The sequence below is a fragment of the Salmo salar genome, chromosome ssa09 (assembly GCF_905237065.1).
Source record: "Salmo salar chromosome ssa09, Ssal_v3.1, whole genome shotgun sequence".
Lineage (NCBI taxonomy): Eukaryota > Metazoa > Chordata > Actinopteri > Salmoniformes > Salmonidae > Salmo > Salmo salar.
In genome coordinates, this window is record NC_059450.1 from 56,264,587 (window position 1) to 56,288,348 (window position 23,762).

Sequence of the window (23,762 nt, forward strand, 5' to 3'; positions counted from 1 at the left end):
GATATTTAATACTAGTAAAAATTCCCTGTCTTAGCTCAGTTAGGATCGCCACTTCATTTTAAGAGTGTGAAATGTCAGAATAATAGTAGAGAGAATTATTTTTTTCAGCTTTTATTTCTTTCATCACATTTCCAGTGGGTCAGAAGTTAACATAAACTAAATTAGTATTTGGTAGCATTGCCTTTAAATTGTTTAACTTGGGTCAAACGTTTTGGGTAGCTTTCCACAAGCTTCCCACAATAAGTTGGGTGAATTTTGGCCCACTCCTCCTGACAGAGCTGGTGTAACTGAGTCAGGTTTGTAGACCTCCTTGCTCGCGCACACTTTTTTATGTGCTGCCCACAAATGTTCTATATGATTGAGGTCAGGGCTTTGTGATGGCCACTCCAATACTTTGACTTTGTTGTCCTTAAGCCATTTTGCCACAACTTTGGAAGTATGCTTGGGGTCATTGTCCAATTGGAAGACCCATTTGCGACCATGCTTTAACTTCCTGACTGATGTCTTGAGATGTTGCTTCAATATATCTACTTAATTTTCCTTCGACATGATGCCATCTATTTTGTGAAGTGCACCAGTCCCTCCTGCAGCAAAGCACCCCAACAACATGATTCTGCCACCACCGTGCTTCACGGTTGGGATGGTGTTCTTCGGCTTGCAAACCTCCCCCTTATTCCTCCAAACATAACAATGGTCATTATGGCCCAACAGTTCTATTTTTGTTTCATCAGACCAGAGGACATTTCTCCAGAAAGTACGATCTTTGTCTCCATGTGCAATTGCAAACCGTAGTCTGGCTTTTTTATGGCGGTTTTGGAGCAGTGGCTTCTTCCTTGCTGAGTGGCCTTTCAAGTTATGTCGAAATATGACACATTTTACTGTGGATATAGATAAATGTGTACCTGTTTCCTCCAGCATCTTTACAAGGTCCTTTGCTGTTGTTCAGGGATTGATTTATAATTTTCACACCAAAGTACGTTCATCTCTAGGAGACAGAACGCGTCTCCTTCCTGAGCGGTATGATGGCTACGTGGTCCCATGGTGTTTATACTTGCATACAATTGTTTGTACAGATGAACGTGGTACCTTCAGTCATTTGTAAATTGCTCCCAAGGACGAACCAGACTTGTGGAAGTCTACAATTTTCTTCTGAGGTCTTGGCTGATTTCTTTTGATTTTCCCAAGCAAAGATGCACTGAGTTTGAAGTTGGGCCTTGAAATACATCCACAGGTACAATTGACTCAAATGATGTCAATTAGCCTATCCGAAGCTTCTAAAGATATGACATCATTTTCTGGAATTTTCCAAGCTGTTTAAAGGCACAGTCAACTTAGTGTATGTAAACTGGAAAAATGACTTGTGTCATGCACAAAGTAGATGTCCTAACCGACTTGCCAAAGCTATCATTTGTTAACAAGAAACTAGTGGAGTGTTTTAAAAACGAATTTTAATGACTTCAACCTAAGTGTGCGTAAACTTCCGACTTCAACTGTATATACACTGTATATATATATATATAAACTCAGCAAAAATAGAAACGTCCCTTTTTCAAGACCCTGTCTTTCAAAGATAATTCGTTGTAAAGGTTTTAAACGCTTTCCCATGCTTGTTCAATGAACTATAAACAATTAATGAACATGCACTTGTGTAACTGTTGTTAAGACACTAACAGCTTACATACTGTAGGCAATTAAGGTCACAGTTATGAAAACTTCGGACAGTAAAGAGGCCTTTCTACTGACTCTGAAAAACATCAAAAGAAAGATGCCCAGGGTCCCTGCTCATCTGCGTGAACGTGCCTTAGGCATGCTATAAGGAGGCATGAGGACTGCAGATGTAGCCAGGGCAATAAATTGCAATGTCCGTACTGTGAGATGCCTAAGATAGTGCTACATGGAGACAGGACGGACAGCTCATCGTCCTCGCAGTGGCAGACCACGTGTAACAACACCTGCACAGGATAGGTAAATCCGAACATCACACCTGCGGGACAGGTACACAATGGCAACAACAACTGCCCGAGTTACACCAGGAACGTACCATCCCTCCATCAGTGCTTAGACTGTCTGCAATAGGCTGAGAGAGGTTAGACTGAGGGCTTGTAGGCCTGTTGTAAGGCAGGTCCTCACCAGACACCCACCGTCGCTGGACCAGACAGGACTGGCGAAAAGTGCTCTTCACTGACGAGTCACGGTTTTATCTCACCAGGGGTGATGGTCAGATTCGAGTTTATCGTCGAATGAGCGTTACACTGAGGCCTGTACTCTGGAGCGGGATCGATTTGGAGGTGGAGGGTCCATCATGGTCTGGGGCGGTGTGTCACAGCATCATCGGACTGAGCTAGTTGTCATTGCAGGCAATCTCGCTGTGCATTGCAGGGAAGATCTTCCTCCCTCATGTGGTACCCTTCCTGCAGGCTCATCCTGACATGACCCTCCAGCATGACACTGCCACCAGCCTTACTGCTCGCTCTGTGCGTGATTTCCTTCAAGACAGGAATGTCAGTGTTCTGCCATGGCCAGCGAAGAGCCCGAATCTCAATCCCATCAAGCTCGTCTGGGACCTGTTGGATCGGAGGGTGAGGGCTAGGGCCATTCCCCCCAGAAATGTCTTGGAACTTGCAAGTGCTTTGGTGGAAGAGTGGGGTAACATCTCACAGCAAGAACTGGTAAATCTGGTGCAGTCCATGAGGAGGAGATGCACTGCAGTACTTAATGCAGCTAGTGGCCACGTTGATACTGACTGTTACTTTTCAGTTTATGTCTCAGTTGTTGAATCTTGTTATGTTTACACAAATATTTACACATGTTAAGTTTGCTGAAAATAAACGCAGTTGACAGTGAGAGGACGTTTCTTTTTTTGCTGAGTTTATATATATATATATAATCTTTATTATTATTATTATATATATTTCTTTTAAATAGTAGTGTTGTAGCCAGCCCACAAGGTGACACAGCGCCCCTCTTACATTCTTTGGGGAAAACCCTGCAGTACATTTTTTTTGTGAAGCTTGCATTCAATTGCCACTCTCTATTGCACACAACAAGCTTGTCACAAGGGGATTCATGGCTGATTTAAGAAGAAATCGTCAACCCTGTTATGGTCAACCATTTTATTTATTTGGCCCTCAATACGCACTTCCTATAGTAATATTTTTATTTTACCACTTGAGAACGGGAAAGCTAGTTTTTTTATGAAGTTGAACATCTGCTTTTTATGACAGAATGTAAACATATTTCCATTTTAGGTGTTCTCCATTGGTCTAATGATATATTTTTTCATAGAGCAGTTGCTACTTTTATATGTTCCATGTCAAAAACACAAGCAAGACAAAAGTGGTAAGAACACTAACTTCTTTGTGTAATAATCTCATTGTAGCCTCGTTGTTAGAAACTCGTCTTTGAGTGCTTCAGTGTGTAATTGACTATTTACCCTAACAAGTCGTCTCCCATCCTGTCAATGTGTACTGTATACATTACATACTTTCTTTAAAAATAAAGTCTTTGATGTTTAAATATTTTATTTATATATTCATTTGCCATGCTTAGAACGCCGGCGGCCCCCTATCTCCAGGATTTTATTTTATTTATCAGTCAACAAACAGCCTCTGGTTGGCTTTGGAACCGGTTGGTTTTGTCCTGTCATCTCTCAGAGATGCATTTCAGAGTTGCTCTCCGAGGTTGTTTCTGATTCTCGGAATCACATCATGTTTTATTGATATTTTCATATATCTGGATCACCAACATTTAGAGTCTATCTTCAAATCCCATTTATCAGACTTGCTTAGTTTCCGCTTGATATCCTCTTTCCAGCAAAACTGCTAAACTGACTTTGGGTGACTTTGCAAAAGTTGTGTCTTCACAAAAGTCTTGAACTTCCCAAACTTTTCCTGAAGGCCCTATAGGATGGACTTTTCCTGATATGATCATGCCATGAGTGATAATACCATTCAAGCTCTGCTCCACTATTCAATATCATTTCAGAAGTTTTTCAGATACTATTAGAAACATCATTGATGATGCCTTACTGCGGGTCAGGTCTCCATGGACTGGTTTAAGACACTGAGATATGCTGATGCAGACACATCGTCTGCTGCAACCCCTGTGTATTACTGGGCCAGAGCCAGCAGGGGATCGAGGTGTGTGTGGTCAGGGGAGTTCTGCTTGGTATGACCATGAGTCAGCCTGATCGGTGTATTCGCTGTGTGTGTCTGGTGTTGTCTGTTTCTGCACCTCCCAGATGCAGTGGACTCACTGGCAGGTGATCACACACAGGGTTAAGGTATCTAAAAGGAGAGGAAGCAAGTTACTTCTGAGTGGTAAACAACACACACACACACCCCATTCTTGTTGGTAGTAAGGGAGGGGTCACTTTCAACTAAGTTTGACCGCATATACAAGAGACATCATTTGAAATCTGAGGTGTGCAAGGTGTTTTGATGCTGAAGGAGTTTAAATGTGAGTGAGTTTAAAGCAACATATTGTGGCTTGTGAAAGTATTCACCCCCCTTGGCATTTTTCCTATTTTGTTGCCTTACAACTTGAAATAAACATTTATTTTGGGGGGGTTTGTATCATTTGAATTAACATGCCTACCACTTTGTAGATGCAAAATATTTTTTGTTGTGAAACAAACAAGAAATAAGACCAAAAAAAATGAAAACTTTAGCATGCATAACTATTCAACCCCCCCCCCGCAAGTCAGTACTTTGTAGAGCCACCTTTTGCAGCAATTACAGCTGCAAGTCTCTTGGGGTATGTCTCTATAAGCTTGGCACATATAGCCACTGGGATTTTTGGCCATTCTTCAAGGCAAAACTGCTCCAGCTCCTTCAAGTTGGATGTGTTCCGCTGGTGTACAGCAATCTTTAAGTCATACCACAGATTCTCAGTTGGATTGAGGTCTGGGCTTTGACTAGGACATACCAAGACATTTAAATGTTTCCCCTTAAACCACTCGAGTGTTGCTTTAGCAGTATGCTTAGGGTCATTGTCCTGCTGGAAGGTGAACCTCCGCCCCAGTCTCAAATCTCTGGAAGACTGAAACAGGTTTCCCTCAAGAATTTCCCTGTTTAGTGCCGTCCATCATTCCTTCAATTCTGACCAGTTTTCCAGTCCCTGCCGATGAAAAACATCCCCACAGGGATGGTGTTCTCGGGGTGATGGGAGGTGTTGGGTTTGAGCCAGACATAGCATTTTCATTGATGGCCAAAAAGCTACATTTTAGTCTCATCTGACCAGAGTACCTTCTTCCATACGTTTGGGAAGTCTCCCACATGCCTTTTGGCCAACACCAAACGTGTTTGCTTATTTTTTTTCTTTAAGCAATGGATTTTTTCTGGCCACTCTTCCATCAAGCCCAGCTCTGTGGAGTGTACGGCTTAAATGGTCCTATGGACAGATACTCCAATCTCCGCTGTGGAACTTTGCAGCTCCTTCAGAGTTATCTTTGGTCTCTTTGTTGCCTCTGACTAATGCCCTCCTTGCCTGGTCCGTGAGTTTTGGTGGGCAGCCTTCTCTTGGCAGGTTTGTTGTGGTGCCATATTCTTTTAATTTTTTAATTATGGATTTAATGGTGCTACGTGGGATGTTCAAAGTTTCGTATAATTTTTTTTATAACCCAACCCTGATCTGTACTTCTCCACAACTTTGTCCCTGACCTGTTTGAAGAGCTCATTGGTCTTCATAGTGCCACTTGCTTTGTGGTGCCCCTTGCTTAGTTGTGTTGCAGACTCTGGGGCCTTTCAGAACAGGTGTATTTATACTCAGATCATGTGTCAGATCATGTGACACTTAGATTGCACACAGGTTTACTTTATTTTACTAATTATGTGAATTCTGAAGGTAATTGGTTGCACCAGATCTTATTCAGGGGCTTCATAGCAAAGGGGGTGAATACATATGCGCGCACCACTTTTCCATTTTAATTTTTGAACCAGCATATTGGTGTTGAAAACAATGCGGCGGAGTCAGCAGCGGAGTTAGGAGATTGGAAAACAGCCCTTGCCTTAATTGTCTAAGAAAAGTAAGGAGAGAGTAAACTCAATTAGGTCTATCAATAGCCTTATTGTTAACTGTGGCTGGCTTTATAAATCATCCAATAAAGGCTTTCAAAAACATTACAACAGACTCTCTGGTACGCTTATAATTTATTTAGTGTTGTTTACATTGTTCCAAACAGTTAGGAAAATTATACTGTAATCTAACAACACCTGTCTGGCAGTCAGTGCTTGCTCCCTACCTTCTTTTTCTTGATCTGCAGTATATTCCACAGCTAGTCAAATGTATTCCACACATCTGACTTCCCCTTTACCTCCTGAGAAACCAGTAAACATTTTCCAGTTTCGAATGTATTTGTGACGTCCTCTGCACACATTTTGCTGTGAATGTGTTACAGTGTTCAGAGTTTGTTATAACCAATTTATTTATGTGATTATGATTGGCTATACTGTAGGTCAGACCGTATTGGTCATGTGCATCTGATGCATACATGTCATGTAAAGAGAGCAAGGGTTGAGGGAATAGGGCATGTTTTTCCTAAACAAATGCGGGATTTCAGTAACAGAACTTTTCAGTCAGAAATGGCTGTATTTATGTTGCAGCTTTTTTTTGTCGTGGACAGCACTAATAATATAGTGCTGTCCCCTGTGCAGCTGCCCTTTTGGTTAGGGCCACTCATACACTCTGACTTAGTTTCCTCTAATCCTCTCTAACAAACCAATATCTCCATCTCCGAGCCCATCTCGCTCCACAATGTTAGACTGACTTTACAAGGTATTATAGGGCTGTACTTGCATTGGAGTGGGGGGGGGGTATTTTAATGTGGTAATCTTCTCGGGGCTAGGAACTCCTGCTGTCACCAGTGGGACCTCTTTATTCAACAGACAAGCCCTTAGCTTTGTTTGTTCCCCCCTTCTCGGGTTTGTCTTGGCCTCGATCCAAGAATACATTTCCTCTTAAAATTGACATTTTACTTGGTGGACTGTTGTTTTGTTAGTTTCTTCCACCCTTCTCTATTATGATCAGCTTGTTGGTGTGGAATTGTGTGGCAGTGACTTCGTTTAGTTTTTTGGTCAAGAGAATGCCTGTATTAAGACAGTCTGCTGTATGCAATTGTTGTGGTTGGCAGGGTGAAAACTACTGTATAAAGTGGGTTAGATAGTGTAGGTTTGTAGACCGCCATTGATAGATATACTTTTGTCTCTACTGCAAAGGCACGGAAGAGGAGGAAGAGAAAATAGCAGAGGAAGAAAAACAACACCTCGGGTTGTGTGCATTGTGAAACAGAAAATTATTTCCATCATCACTCGCGGCCTGGCCTGGCCTCCCTCCCTCCCTCCCTCCCTCCCTCCCTCCCTCCCTCCCTCCCTCCCTCCCTCTCCTCTCCTCTCCTGGGCTTGAAAAAAACACACCATCCTCTGGGACACAACTCTTTTAGATGTGTGGCGAGCAGGAGATGGAGAAAGAGCATGGCCATGGGGTCCTGGTGGGAAATCACCCGCTGAGCAGCCTCCCCGGGCAGATGAAATGTCCTTATCTGCAGACAACAGGGGCTGCCACTGCTGTCCTTTTAAGCAGGGCAGCTGTGCTGGAGAAAGTCATTGTCCTGGCAGCTATAGCATCTCAACTGATCCGTTCTCCACACTGACCTTTGGGTTCTCCTCGCCTAGCCACCACAATACACCAAACTTTCTATACACAAGATGCTTGTTTATGTAAGGTGGGGTGTGTGTGTGTGTGTGTGTGTGTGTGTGTGTGTGTGTGTGTGTGTGTGTGTGTTTACATGTGCGTGAGCCCGTGCCTGCACACATTCTCATAGCTCTAAACCTCCTCCCCCCAAGCCTGTCAATCAACCCCTAATGAGCAGGAAATTAAGGAAGAAAATTATTCCAGCCACTTGGCTTTAATACTGCTTGATGTGCACTAATTGCGGCAGATTGTATCTGTATTATATTTCAAAAGATCAGTGGGGCGCTCTGCTAATTTTCATTAATCACACACAAAGGTGAGGCATTTCGATTTTCGTTATTCCCCCACTTTTTCAGGCATTTATTTAGGGAGCCAGATGTTAATATGACTAAATGTATTATTACGCAACCACTACCGAATGTAGCTATTATGCTTTCGGCTCACGTTGTGGCTTCATACCATTCCTGGTTTAGTTTCTCCTCTCTTCCTCTGTGCCCTCAGTTCCTCCTTAGTGTCATAAAGTTAAAATATTGCGTTTGCGTTAAGATATTAGCTCTTGAAAAGTGTCAGTCCCTCTCAAACACAAAGTACACAACGAGTAATTAATTCACCTCTTTCCTGATAATTATTTGGTACGCGCACACACACACATAAGTGGCATGCGCACACACACATTGTGACCTCGTACTGAGATGAATTACATTGCCAATGCGTTGCACTACTATCATCTACTCCCATCAGCCCCTAATTATGCCCTTCCAGCACACTTTAGAGACGGACGAGAGGCAGTCAGGCACAGATGAAGATAGAGGCAGGGAGAGAGACAAAGCGAGAGGCAGGCAGAGGGAGAGGGAGTGAGAGTCAGAGAGAGAGGGCAGGCAGAGAGAGGGAAGGCAGAGAGAGGCAGGCAGAATAGATAGAGAGAGAGAGCGAGGCAGGCAGAATAGAGAGAGAGGCAGGCAGAGAGAGAGAGAGGCAGGCAGAGAGAGAGAGAGGCAGGCAGAGAGAGAGAGGCAGGCAGAGAGAGAGAGGCAGAGAGAGAGAGAGAGGCAGGCAGAGAGAGAGAGAAGCAGAGAGAAGCAGAGAGAGAGAGAAGCAGAGAGAAGCAGAGAGAGGCAGAGAGAGAGAGAGAGAGAGGCAGAGCGAGAGAGGCAGAGAAGCAGGCAGAGAGAGAGAGAGAGGCAGGCAGTAAAAGAGCCAAGGACAGAGACAGAGAGGCATCTCCCGATGCACAGTTCCAGACCCAATGACTGGCACGTTGCTTCTCATTGAGCTGACAAAGAGCTTGAATAATGTATCTATCACTCTTGTTGAGTGGGGGGACCGGGCGGTGGTGGAGGCTGCCAGCTTGTTATTGTCTCATTACAGGTGAAGATGACATGTGGCGGTGCAGCCTGCCGTGGCCTGCTCTCCCTCTCCATTTGCCCCGGTTTCAGGCACCTCACCCTGGGTGAGGAGAACAAGAGAGATGAATAGCAATACTGTAGAGAGGTAGAGATGGATGGAGGGAGGGAGAGAGAGACCTGCCATGTCCCCTTTATCCCCAAAATGACATTGAATTGCTCCCCAGTACTATTTTCTTTTGCAGGAAATACTGTTATCGATGAATACGGGATTCAATAAAAGCAGGAGATGAGGCTCTCTCATCTGTGGTCGAAAGGGCCTGTGTCTGTCCTCTAGAAATCATGTTGTCATGCTTCTCCGCCTCTCCAACTCTCTCATTTTCTTTCACTCTCTCTTCCTGACTTTCTCTGTATCTACCTCCTCTTTTCTCCATCTCAATTCAATTCAAACAGTTATATTGGCATGGGAAACATATGTTTACATTGCCAAAGCAAGTGAAATAGATAATAAACAAAAGTGAAATTAACAATAAAAAATTAACAGTAAACATTACACTCACAAACGTTCCAAACGAAAAGAGACATTTGAAATGTCATATTATGGCTATGTACAGTGTTGTAACGACCTGCAAATATAGTTAAAGTACAAAAGGGGAAATAAATAAACATAAATATGGGTTGTATTTACAATGGTGTTTGTTGTCTCTCTCTCCTTCTCCCTCTCAACCCTTCTTTCCCACCCTCCCTCCCTCTCGGTGGTCTCTTTTTGTCAATTTGCCTATGTTCCCCGGGCCTGAAGGGGAAACTCAATTACTCAGTAGCCTGGTTGGTCTCGCTGGATGCCCTCATGATTGATGTGATGTGGTGGTAGTAATGTTGATATCATCCCAACAGATTGATTTGGGCCAGGGTCATTAAGCAGCCTATTATGGCCTGTGTCTTTCGTTTCCAAGAGGTTAAGGTCAACGGATAGTGAAACCTGAGTCATAAACTTTCTTTGCAGAGTGGTCAGCCTTATGGGAGTTGCTGAGTGGAAAAAATTATATCAAGAAATGATTTGCACATTTTTCCCTCCATAAGATGTGATGTAAACAAATGTATTGGCAGATATAGTCTCTTCTAAAGAAAAACATGGGTTTGACATCACGTTAGGTGTCACACATGCATACTGTACATACGATGCGAATACACACCTAATTATTCTCAACTAGAATACACGTCATTTATTCTCAATTAGAATACTTGTCATAATTCTTGACTACAATACATGCATCATAATTATTTGTAGACACGCACATCACATGTTCTATTCAAAAGCATGACTCAGTGGCCTAATAAAAATGGGGAATATGTAAATATGTGAAGTACTAGCCTTTATTCTGATTGGATTTGTATAGGGTGACTCTGCTTGTTCCAAAGCGCTTGCGGAAAAAACATGAAATAATCTTTTCAATACACTGAATATAACTTATCCAGAGAGATTGTATAAGTATTAAACAACAACCATTGGCAAGTTGTGTTACACATTCTTTCTGTGAATCACAATGTGTGAAACATACAGAGGCTTTTGAGTTTGCTTTGAGCAGAGGTCCAGGTGTATTGGACTTTAGAGAAAGGAAGAGGTTACAGGTAAAGAAGGAGAGAAAAAAAACTGTTGTGGTGTAAATTGAGGGTTGACTACAGATGTGTAGCAAACTAACTGAGTTGTAAATGGGAACTTGAGATCAATAAAAAAAAGGACCTGAGCATGGGGGAGAAAGAGTGACAAATGTCCTGGGAAGCGGTCCCAGAAAGAGTTGAACTTAGAGGGACACATGGCATTGAAGTAGGAGGTGAGAAAACTGAGGTGTGACAGAGAGCAGGATTCTCCCCCAGAGAAGCCAGCAAAGCAGTCCACCTCAGACCTGGACCACAACCTCAACACCACAATGGGACAGACATAATCCATAGAATCTATCCACATCTGGGAAAATTGGAAAACTCTAGACAAAAAACAACATGAAGTGTTATCTACTCTAATTGACAAATAAACAAACCAAAACAAAGGCAAAGTCTTCTCACCAACAAAATGGGACAAACACCACATTCTGCAAAAATGTCCTCCTTGTACAATGTGAAACACCAAATAATGCATGCAGAAAAGAATTAGGTCGATACCCTCTAATTATCAAAATCCAGAAAAGAGTCATTAAATTCTACAACCACCTAAAAGGAAGCGATTTCCAAACCTTCCATAACAAAGCAATCAACTACAGAGAAAGGAACCTGGAGAAGGGTCCCCTAAGCAAGCTAGTCCTGGGGCTCTGTTCACAAACACAAACAGACCCCACAGAGCCCCAGGATAGCAACACAATTAAACCCAACCAAGTCATGAGAAAGCAAAAATATAATTACTTGACACATTGGAAAGAATTTACAAAAAAACTGAGCAAACTAGAATGCTATTTGGCCCTAAACAGAGAGTACACAGTGGCAGAATACCTGACCACTGTGACTGACCCAGACTTAAGGAAAGCTTTGACTATGTATATACTCAGTGAGCATAGGCTTGCTATTGAGAAAGGCCACTGAAGGCAGACCTGGCTCTCAAGAGAAGACAGGCTATGTGCACACTGCCCACAACATGAGGTGAAAACTGAGCTGCACTTCCTAACCTCCTGCCAAATGTATGACCATATTAGAAACACATTTTTCCCTCAGATTACACAGACCCACAAAGAATTCAAAAATAAATCCAATTTTGATAAACTCCCATATCTATTGGGTGAAATACCACAGTGTGCCATCACAGCAGCAAGATTTGTGACCTGTTGCCACAAGAAAAGGGCAACCAGTGAAGAACAAACACCATTGCAAATACAACCTATATTTATGTTTATTTATTTTCCCATTTGTACTTTAAATATTTGTACATCATTACAACACTGTATATAGACATAATATGAGAGAGAGAGAGAGAGAGAATATTTAGATTTTACAGGATGAAATAGAAGGTTAGAAAGGGCCATGGGAAATAATGTATGTGTTTAAGTGCAGATCATTTGAGCTCTCATAAAATCTGTACTTTTATTGCATCAGCTCTGCTCACCTCCCAGTAAGGTTGATAGTGTTTAAGTCAGGTAGAATGTCTGTGGAGGTAGTGATGCAACCAAATCTATTCTCCAATTAAAAAATCAAATGAATGGACAATATTGGATGTGGGATCTGGACGATCTGGACAATATTATAATATATTGCATGCTGTACATGGATTCATAGAAGGAAAACCTTCCAATTATTCATAGCAATGCCACTTTTTACTTGATTAGATGTTTTTTGTGCACTACTGACCAAACGTATACTTTCACAATAACAAGAATACCACTCTGAGCTTTTTTTTCCTTCTCAACAATGTCATTAGCTTGCTGTCCTTCCCTCATCTTTCACGTAGACCAGACTGACTCTTTCTCTTTGACTCTGCCATGCGGAAGACTGTTTACCAGACCAATTTTCCCTCCAGATGAAAGAAGTCACTTATTACACCCAAACTCCCTATTGGTGCAGCATGCTTGGTGGGAAACGAAAAAAGTTCTGGAATGAATACATTTAAGATACTTTTTTTTATACTGTTTCTTCACCCACTTTTTTCCCTGCCCCTCCATTAATTCAGTTCTACCTGTAACTGGGTTAGGTTAATAACCCATCTCGCGCAAATTCCATGTTTTTGTCCCAACTTTTTTCTCAGGTCTATCTGAAAGAACACCCTCAACAATACCACATTATGTAAGGTAATCTGACAATGTTATTTACAAGAATAGTCATTCAATTTAGTATATATTGTTTTACACTGCAGATTTTTTCACATGATAAATGTGAAAGAGTAGTCGAACAGAAAATGGATTGAGAGAACTCACAATTTCTTTGTCTTGACTAGGTTTAGATTCTAGTGGGAGTGTACACAATGTTTTCCAGTCATCTTGGCAGGTAAAACAAATATTGATCTGAATAGATGGGAGGAAGTCCTGATTCCACTTTGACATTATGGGGTATTGTGTTTAGGCCAGTGGCAAAACATTTTAATTGAATCAATTTTAAATTCAGGCTGTAACACAACAACATGTGGAAAAAGCAAAGGGGTATGAAAACTTTTTGAAGGCACTGTATATTCAATACTTGGTCAATTGATTTGATAGCATATTTAATATATGCAAACACATTCTATGAATTGATAGTACACCTCTCTGTTTTCTTTTATTCTGTAGTAATGTGTTCAAGCTAATCAAAACAAAGTTTTTGATAATACAGCGCGTAAGCAAAACAATGCAATGAAATGCCTACCCGCAATAAAGCTCTCCTCGCAAAGAATAATATTAAGCTATATGTATTTGTATTTACATTAGGCTATAGCCTACAAATACCTATACCATATAGTCATATGGCTGTTAGGCTATAGGCCTACTGCAAATTGTTGTTTGTTCCTGAACTGGCCCAATGACAGAGCTATCCTTCCGCACCACAATTTGGATGAACTTCTTTAAGATTATTGTGCGATCCTGGTCGCTGCCCTTTCAGCACCACGAAGGGCTCTCCAATCACTGAAAATGACATCTCATCAAGATCTATTGCCCAATAGTCATACTCATCACTTATTATTATTATTATTACAAATAGAAGATCATCACTTCTCACCATGGTGCTCGTTCAGTAAAGTTAGATCAAAGCTGAATAAATGTCTTGCAAGATAAAATAATGATTAATTAACAAAATATATCACCATAACATAGACCTTAAACATTACTGTTAAACTAAAAACACCTTTTCATTTCTAATGAGATTTTAGGGTGGCAATTTCTTTGAGAATATGTGTGGGCATAGACAGACGTTGCAATTGGAGGATGCTTTTTATGCATATTCTATAATGATACAGTAAGCTATTAAATTGGCTACATCTATCAGTATAAACTTAGATTTTTCACCCCAAAAATATAGCAATTTAATAAAACAACAATTTGGTGTGACTTTTTCAGGTAAGATACAATTATCTAATGATCTAAAGGTTCTGGACACTGCGAGTCCTTGAACTATTACCTGATAATGATCTGAGGAAACAAGCCATGTATACACAATCAATAGTTTTTATAACACCGTTGGTCTTAACAGAAAGAGAAGGGAGACTGTTTGTACAGGCCCTGTACTATACTTGATAGACTAGTGATTTTGTTTTTTAATTATCCCTACACAATTCAGTCACTAGTCCTGGCTGTCCCCCTTCACACATTCATCTTTATAAAAAAAAATATCTATATATTTATTTTGTAACCTTTATTTAACTAGGCAAGTCTTATTTACAATGACGGACTACCCTGGCCAAACCCTCTCCTAACCCGGACGACGTTGGGCCAATTGTGCGCCGCCCTATGGGACTCCCAATCACAGCCGGTTGTGATACAGTCTGGAATCGAACCAGGGTCTGTAATGATGCCTCTAGCACTGAGATGCAGTACCTTAGACCTCTGCGCCACTCGGGAGCCCCCATCTTTGACCACAGCCATGTTGTTTTAGATACGAGGCATCGACTCATCAGGTATTTTGCAATAGCTGTACAACAGTGTAGCCCAATCCAACCGCCAGTATTGGGTAGTGGTATGTTCATGGGAGATGAGACTGTCGGTCTATCTCTGCCAGCAGCAGGTAGGGTCTTTGTGAAGGCATCAGTGTGCAGCATGTTACAAAGCCTCTCTTTTGGAGGTTCTACACTGGAATCTATTTAGAGGAAGCATGGCCGCTTGTGTTCAGCATGTTAGTCGGGAGGGTTGGCAGCTATCCTCATTGAATAGCTCTCTGTGGGATAGACCTCCGTGTCAGTTCAGCTTTAGCTGATTGAGGGAAGTCAAAGTGAGAGAATATATCTGGAGCCATTCCCATCCCCACAGAAATCTCTGAATACGGTGATGGAAGGCAGAGTTTTGACTCCTCTTCACAGTAGCACCCTTGGGAGATTGTAAATGACATTACCTCATTTGCTATTTAAATTATCGATCAAATCACTGTGATACAGAAAGAACATTTCTAACTTGGGTTGTTGCAATTCATTTTTTATTTTTTGCTGTATTTGACAGAGGTGCTGGAGCTATTTTGACGTCAGAGTTGGGCAGGGGTAAAGGCAGGGAAACACGCAGTATCTAGTACTAGTAATCATTCTCACCTACTGGAGTCCACAGTGCTTTGACATACTGCTCCTGATGTGTGCTGTGAGGAGGTGTGATACCTGGGAATCCCATGGCCATGACCCCCTTCCTCCTGTCAGAAGAGATCATCTGGGCTTCAGCATAATTGCACCTACAATTCCCCCAACTGAAGGCTCCCAGTTCAAGGCTTTGATTTTTGTTATGCAGTTATCAATATCAGTGGCTAGATCAGGGGTGGGCAATTATTTTTGCTTGAAGGCCACATCAGGATTTCAAAATTCAATGGAGGGCCGCAGAGATTTTGAGGGACCAATTTCTTCATTAAAATCAATTTACGGGCCAGAAAAAGGGCAGTTATTGTAACGGTCGTCGTACGTAGAGGACCAAGGCGCAGCGGGTTGAGTGCTCATAGTAACTTTATTGAACACGTAACAAACAAAACAAGAAAACGATCGAACGAACAGGATTGCAGGCTAAACACACAGCAGTACAACAACAACTTCCCACAAAGGGACAGGTGAAAACAGGGCTACTTAAGTATGACTCTCAATCAGCAACAACGATGTACAGCTGTTCCTGATTGAGAGCCATACCAGGCCAACAAAGAAATACACAACATAGAAAAACATAGAAATACAAAACAAGAACATTACCCAAACACCCCGGAACACATAAATCAAACACCACTCTTACATAAATACATATCCCATTAAATCCCGAACCACATAAAACAAATACCCCCTGCCACGTCCTGACCAAACTACAATAAACCCTTATACTGGTCAGGACGTGACAGTTATTTGAAAACGTTTAGATCCATTATAATTTCGACATACTTTCTATCTAGTTTTAAATGTTCAAGAGTGGCCTGGAGTGTTTTTTAAAACACCCTTAATTATATATATATATATATATGTGTATGTATGTATGTATGTATGTATGTATGTATGTATGTATGTATGTATGTATGTATGTATGTATGTATGTATGTATGTATGTATGTATGTATGTATGTATGTATGTATGTGTATATATACAGTTGAAGTCAGAAGTTTACATTCACTTAGGTTGGAGTCATTTAAACTTGTTTTTCAACCACTCCACAAATTTATTGATAACAAACTATTGTTTTGGCAAGTCGGTTAGGACATCTACTTTGTGCATGACACAGGTAATTTTTCCAACAATTGCTTACAGACAGATTATTTCACTTATAATTCACTGTATCACAATTCCAGTGGGTCAGAAGTTTATATACACTAAGTTGACTGTGCCTTTAAACAGCTTGGAAAATTCCAGAAAAGGATGTCATGGCTTTAGAAGCTTCTGATAGGCTAATTTACCGACCTCGGGGACGACCCGGAGGGCGAGGCGCAGGGCGATCCGGATGGAGACGGTGGAAATCTCATAGCATAGAAGGATCCAACACGTCCTTCACCGGAACCCAGCATCTCTCCTCCGGACCATACCCCTCCCAGTCCACGAGGTACTGAAGGCCCCTCGCCCGACGTCTCAAATCCAGTATGGAAGGAACAGAGTACGCCGGGGCCCCCTCGATGTCCAGAGAGGGCGGAGGAACTCCCGGAACCCCCAGACTCCTGGAACGGGCCAGCCACCACCGGCCTGAGGAGAGACACATGGAACAAGGGGTTAATGCGGTAATCGGGGGGAAGCTGTAACCTGTAACATACCTCGTTCACTCTCCTCAGTACTTTAAATGGCCCCACAAACCGCAGACCCAGCTTCCGACAGGGCAGGCGGATGGGCAGGTCGAGAGCCAGACCTGGTCCCCCGGTGCGAAAACTGGGGCCTCACTGCGGCGACGGTCTGTGCCAACTTTCTGGGGCAGAACGGCGAGCTGAATATGGACATGGGCTGCGTCCCATGTCTCCTCCGCGCGCCGGAACCAGTCGTCCACCGCAGGAGCCTCGGTCTGACTCTGATGCCAAGGAGCCAGAACCGGCTGATACCCCAATACACACTGGAAGGGAGAAAGGTTAGTGGAGCAGTAGCGGAGCGAGTTCTGGGCCATCTCTGCCCAGGGCACGAACGCTGCCCACTCCCCCGGCCGGTCCTGGCAATAAGACCTCAGAAACCTACCCACATCCTGGTTAACTCTCTCCTCCTGCCCATTACTCTCGGGGTGAAAACCTGAGGTAAGGCTGACCGAGACCCCCAGATGTTCCATGAACGCCTACAGACCCTCGACATGAACTGGGGACCCCGATCAGACACTATATCCTCGGAAGACGTATGTAAATAGAGCCTCCGCAGTCTGTAGGGCCATAGGGAGACCGGGCAAAGGGAGGAGACAACAGGACTTCGAGAACCAATCCACAATGACCAGGATGATACCAGGATGACCAGAGGAGGGTGACGTATGGGCCCAATAGATTAGCCGATCGCGGACAGCAGACGGTACGTACAGACGCCCAGCCAGAAACTGAAGGGGAGCGGGCTCCGTACGCAATGTCTGCTCAATGTCCGCATCCAGCTCCCACACCACCGGTGCCACCAGGCAAGAGGCCGGGAGTATGGGAGTGGGATCCATGGGCCGCTCCTCTGTGTCATACAGCCGGGACAATGCGTCTGCCTTAACATTCTGAGAGCCTGGTCTGTAGGAAAGGTTTAAATACAAAACGGGTGAAAAACATGGCCCACCTTTCCTGGCGAGGGTTCAGTCTCCTCGCCGCCCAGATGTACTCCAGATTGCGGTGGTCAGTCCAGATGAGAAAAGGGTGTTTAGCCCCCTCAAGCCAATGTCTCCACGCCTTCAAGGCCTTGACAACAGCCAACAGCTCCCGGTCTCCCACATCATAGTTTTGCTCCGCCGGGCTGAGCTTCTTCGAGAAGAAGGCACAGGGGCGGAGCTTCGGTGGCGTACCCGAGCGCTGAGAGAGCACCACTCCTATCCAGGCCTCGGACGCGTCCACCTCCACTATGAACGCCAAAGAGGGATCCAGATGGGCCAACAAGGGAGCCGAGGTAAACAGTGCCCTCAGGTGACTAAAAGCCCTGTCCGCCTCAGCTGACCACTGCAAGTGCACCGGGCCCCCCTTCAGCAGTGAGGTAATGGGAGCCGCCACCTGACCAAAATCCCGGATAAACCTCCAGTAGTAGTTGGCAAACCCTAAGAACCGCTGCACCTCCTTTACGGTGGTGGGAGTTGGCCAATTGCGCACGGCTGCAATGCGGTCACTCTCCATCTCCACCCCTGAAGTGGAAATGCGATACCCTAGGAAGGAGACGGACTGTTGGAAGAACAGGCATTTTTCAGCCTTGACGTACAGGTAATGCTCCAACAGCCTACCAAGCACTATGCACACCAGGGACACATGCTCAGCGCGTGTAGCGGAGTATATGAAAATGTCATAAATATACACCACTACACCCTGCCCGTGCAGGTCCCTGAAAATCTTGTCTACAAAGGCTTGGAAGACTGATGGCTCATTCATCAACCCGTACGGCATGACGAGATACTCATAGTGCCCAGAGGTGGTACTGAAAGCCGTCTTCCACTCGTCTCCTTGGATACGCACCAGGTTGTAAGCGCTCCTGAGATCTAGTTTAGTGAAGAAGCGCGCCCCGTGCATTGACTCTATCGCTGTGGCTATGAGCGGTAGCGGGTAACTATACCTCACAGTGATCTGATTCAGATCCCGATAGTCAATGCACTGGTGCAGACCCTCCTTCTTCACAAAAAATAAACTCAAGTAGGTGGGTGAAGTGGAGGACCGAATGTTCCCCTGACGCAGGGATTCGGAGACATATGTTCCCATAGCCTCCGTCTCCGCCTGTGAGAGGGGATACACGTGACTCCTGGGAAGTGCAGCGTCTACCAGGAGGCCTATCCCACAATCGCCCCGTCGATGAGGTGGTAATTGAGTCGCCGTCTTTTTGGAGAAGGCGAGAGCCAAATCGGCATATTCAGGGGGAATGCACACGGTGGAGACCTGTTCTGGACTCTCTACCGTTGTAGCGCCAACGGAAACCCCTAAACACCTACCTGAGCACTCTCGTGACCACCCCGTGAGAGCCCTCTGTGGCCAAGAAACAGTGGGGTTATGACAAGCTAACCAGGGTAGGCCCAGCACCACGGGAAACGCAGGAGAGTCAATGAGCAAGAGACTAATTCTCTCCGTATGACCCCCCTGCGTCACCATGCCCAAAGGCGCGGTGACCTCCCTAATAAACCCTGACCCTAATGGTTGACTATCTAAGGCGTGAACAGGGAAGGACACATCTACGGGAACAATGGGGGTCGCTAAACTATGAGCTAGCGCTCTATCAATGAAATTCCCAGCCGCGCCTGAATCTACGAGCGCCTTATGCTGGGAATGCGGGGAAAACTCAGGAAAAGTGACAGACACAAACATATGTGCAACAGAGGGCTCTGGGTGAGAATGGTGCCAGCTCACCTGGGGTGATGCCAGAGCTCCCTGCCTGCTGCCTCGATTCCCAGAGGAACCAACCCGGCACCGAACGGCAGTGTGACGTCTGCAGCCACAGATGGTGCACGAGCGGGAACCCCCTCCGATCTCCCTGTGCACCGCCCCTCCCAGCTCCATGGGTATCGGAGAGGGGGTGCGGGAGGATGGAACCACCAGATCTCAATCTGGACGTCCGCGAGTAGCCAGCAGGTTGTCCAGCCGGATGGACAGGTCCACCAGCTGGTTAAACGTGAGGGTGGTGTCTCTGCAGGCCAGCTCTTGACGGACATCCTTGCGCAGACTGCAACGGTAATGGTCAATCAGGGCCCTGTTGTTCCATCCCGCGCCGGCAGCCAGGGTCCTAAACTCCAGGGCAAACTCCTGGACACTCCTCGTCTCCTGCCTCAGATGGTAGAGGTGTTCACCCACCGCTCTACCCTCGGGCGGGTGGTCAAAGACCCCCTGGAAACGGCGGGTGAACTCCTCAATCTGGTCCAACGCCGCATCACCCTCTCTCCACATGGCGTTGGTCCACTCCAGGGCTTTCCCAGTGAGGCACGAGACGAGGGCGGACACCCTCTCACGACCTGATGGAGCTGGGTGGACGGTGGCCAGTTAGAGGTCTAATTGTAACAGGAACCCCTGGCAGTTCGCAGCCCTCCCGTCGTACTCCTGGGGCAAGGAGAAACAAATTCCATTGGATTCAGGCGGGAAAAGGGCGCTCAGGGGAGACCCCGGCTGTGCTGAGAGACCCCTGTCTCTCCCAGCGGTCCATTGTCTGGACAACGCGGTCCATCGTGGTGCCAAGATGGTGTAGTATTGCTGCATGCTCCTGGACGCGCTCCTCCACTCCTATGGCCGGGGTACCGTCTCCTGCTGACTCCATCGTAAGGTCGGAGATTCTGTAAGGGGTGTTTAACTGGCGGCAGAGAAGTCAGACGCAGGAGAGAAATAACTGTTTCCAACGGCGCAGTTTATTACAAAAAACCCACCGGAAAACATAATAATAAAAATCAATGGGTAAACATAACCCGACGCACACCAGTACAGACGTACACAAACACTTACAATAAACAATCTCCGACAAGGACATGAGGGGAAACAGAGGGTTAAATACACAACATGTAATTGATGGGATTGGAACCAGGTGTGAAGGAAGACAAGACAAAACCAATGGAAAATGAAAAATGGATCATTGATGGCTAGAAGGTCGGTGACGTCAACCTCCGAACACCGCCCGAACAAGGAGAGGGACCGACTTCGGTGGAAGTCGTGACAGTCATACACAAAGTAGATGTCCTAACCGACTTGCCAAAACTATAGTTTGTTAACAAGAAATTTGTGGAGAGGTTGAAAAACGAGTTTTAATGATTCCAACCTAAGTGTATGTAAACTTCTAACTTCAACTGAAGGTATCCACCCCTAGGCTAGATTATATAAATGGCTTTCTCTGTGTTTATATTTTTCACTTTTTAAAATCTTTGATGTAGTACTTTAAAATACTTTTTCGTAGTTTTTCCTGTGTCAGGAATGGCAAATATTTTGTGGTCACTTTTTAACAGAGTAATATGACTACTGTTTCAGGACTATAATAATGAAATTCTTCTGTTGTGCATTTTCTCTCCAGGGAGGACTGAGGAACAGCAAGCATGAGTGTACATTGTCGTCACAGGAGTATGTCCACGAGCTGCGTTCCGGTATCACTGAGGACAAGCTGCTCATCTGCCTAGAGTCCCTTCGCGTCTCTCTCACCAGTAACCCTGTCAGGTAAGTGTCCTTACTCTCTTGCTTACTTAATCCTCTTGATTCTTTGGTGGAACATAAGGGTTCTGCAGTGCAAAGTGCCCCCAAATAAACTTACATTCTAGCCAACCTGTTCTTGATGTTCACTAAATTCTTAATTTAGTTATCTCCAAAAAAACTAATTTGCATCTTCTATGGCTGCATTTACACAGGCAGGAAGAGAGGGAGAGATATTAAAATCAAACTGGTTGATCTTAGGGTGAGGGCCACCTTGCGATTTAAGGACTCAGATACAGAGAATTGCTGGCTTGGCTGATGTGGAAAAGTGGACTTCCTATCTATAAGAGCCTAATGATAGAGTGGTGATGGAATGGCAGACTATGGGCTTCCGCTCGTTTAGTGGGCTACACCATTGGCTATGCTCGTTTTAACGGGCTATGCTTGTTTAACCAAGCCCATCGTTCCATGTGGGCCTAAAAGATCTCCTGACATATATCCAATTAGCGATGGAAGGTATCCAGCAGATGCCAACTTGGTCTGATTTCTTAGGCTGCATTCACATAGAGAACCCAATTCTGATATTTTTTCCACTAATTGTGATTGGTCAAAAGACAATCAGATCTTTACCCATCAGATATTTTTCAGTGCTGATCTGATAGTGGAAAAACGATCAGAATTGGATTCTCTGCCTAAGAAATCAGACCAAGTTGGCATCTGCTGGATACCTTCCATCGCTAATAGATAGGAAGTCCACTTTTCCACATCAGCCAAGCCAGCCATTCTCTGTATCTGAGACCTTAAATCGCAAGGTGGCCCTCACCCTAAGATCAACCAGTTTGATTTTAATATCTCTCCCTTTCTCCCATCACCAAGAGTGGGTTTAGCTGCCCACATCCCCCTATTTTTTTATCTGTTTTGATCATAGTAATGCACTACTTTAAAATAATTCCCCGTTTCTCTCAGTCCTGTGCCCGTTTCTAGCAATCTTTGATTGGCCCTTCACTCAACCATAATTAGGCCATGGCAACTGCATTTGGGGAGCCTTTTTCCAACCACAAAGTTCTCATCTTCCGTTCTTGTAGATGGGGTTCTTCAAATGTAATTTGGTCCCAACAGCACAGAGGAATCCTCAATGACAGCAGAACACTCTCAATTATTCACCAAGCCCCACTGTTGGAGAGATTGCTTAATGTGAATCAATGAACAGTGCATATAAAGTGGTCATCAGATGAGTGGCAGATCTTCTTTTATGTCTGACTCCCAGTTCTTGGCAATGACCCGGCAGTGGCCCAGCGGGCCATTTATTTGATCCAGTAGATACAGCGGAGGCATTATCTTAGCATCCTAACAGCTTGAAAAACGAATAGGCTTTGGTCTGGTCTCACTAGAAAGATTATGCTAACTCACAGAACAACACGATGTGCTCTGCACTCCAAAGCAATTAATAGATTTTTACCCCCAAAGATCCCGCCCATCTCGCTCTCTCACTGTGGCAGATTAATTGTGTTGCTAGAAACCAGGGGCCTCATTTATCAATAATGCATTGAAACTATTCTAAAATACTACTTACAAACTGAATTTAGAATGTTTGTACGCATAGAAAAGTGTTATTTATCAAAAACAACTAAAACAGATGTCATATGCACACCAGTAGGAGATAACATTGCTAAATACCAATTGGCCTCAGTGCTCGTGCATGACCATGGCTATTTGTATTTCAAAACGCCCCTAATTAACAATATATTGTCAAACTCATCCCTTTAAAGTCTGTGGGGAATATACAACGCCGTACCTTGAAATACAACGGCACAACCAAACATATCTAAACTTTTCAGAGATGGAAATAGAGGCGCTAGTGTGAGAGATTGAGTACAACCAAAATCTTTAATTTGGCTCACTCAGTTCTGGCTTGACCAGTGAAAATAAAAACATTCAGCACCGTCTTTTGCGCATCACATTACCTGTCACCTACACATTAAGAGTGGAAGCCTTTTCTGTTCACATAGTTGAACTAGTTTTGGGATGGTGCTTTTATGGCCATGTGTGTGCTGTCTATTGCTCCGTTTGAATTTGGGAAATCATTGATGACATCATGGCAACTCTTCTTGACTTCAACCTGTTGTGCGATGGTGTACAGAAATTGTATGTTGCAGTTCGTTTTGCTGATGATTGCATCCAAAACATTGGCTCATCTGGGGATGTGAGAGGCTGATCGGCAAACTCCTGTTGCCAAAAACCAAAGGGTGGATAGCACTTGGATGCGCACCGGAATGGCATTTGTTTGCCTTTCTAAAGTCTTAAATCCTAAAATTGGTTTTGGGAAACGATATCTGATGAGCCACTTTCTGCAAAAAAAGTCCCACTTTCACGTGTGCCTCTAATTTTACAAA

The 23,762-nt window shown here is 44.2% G+C and overlaps 1 protein-coding gene across 5 annotated transcripts in view; it reads left to right on the forward strand.

The window, feature by feature from the left end:
- The window catches only part of LOC106611507 (protein diaphanous homolog 2), a 687,763-nt gene that overhangs the window by 145,100 nt on the left and 518,901 nt on the right, over positions 1 to 23,762 (forward strand). For all 5 annotated transcript variants that reach the window (XM_014211777.2, XM_014211776.2, XM_014211774.2 and 2 more), the window contains one exon: positions 21,257 to 21,396. In XM_014211777.2, the coding sequence (XP_014067252.1) occupies positions 21,257 to 21,396 (140 nt within the window). The remainder of the gene's footprint in view (positions 1 to 21,256; positions 21,397 to 23,762) is intronic.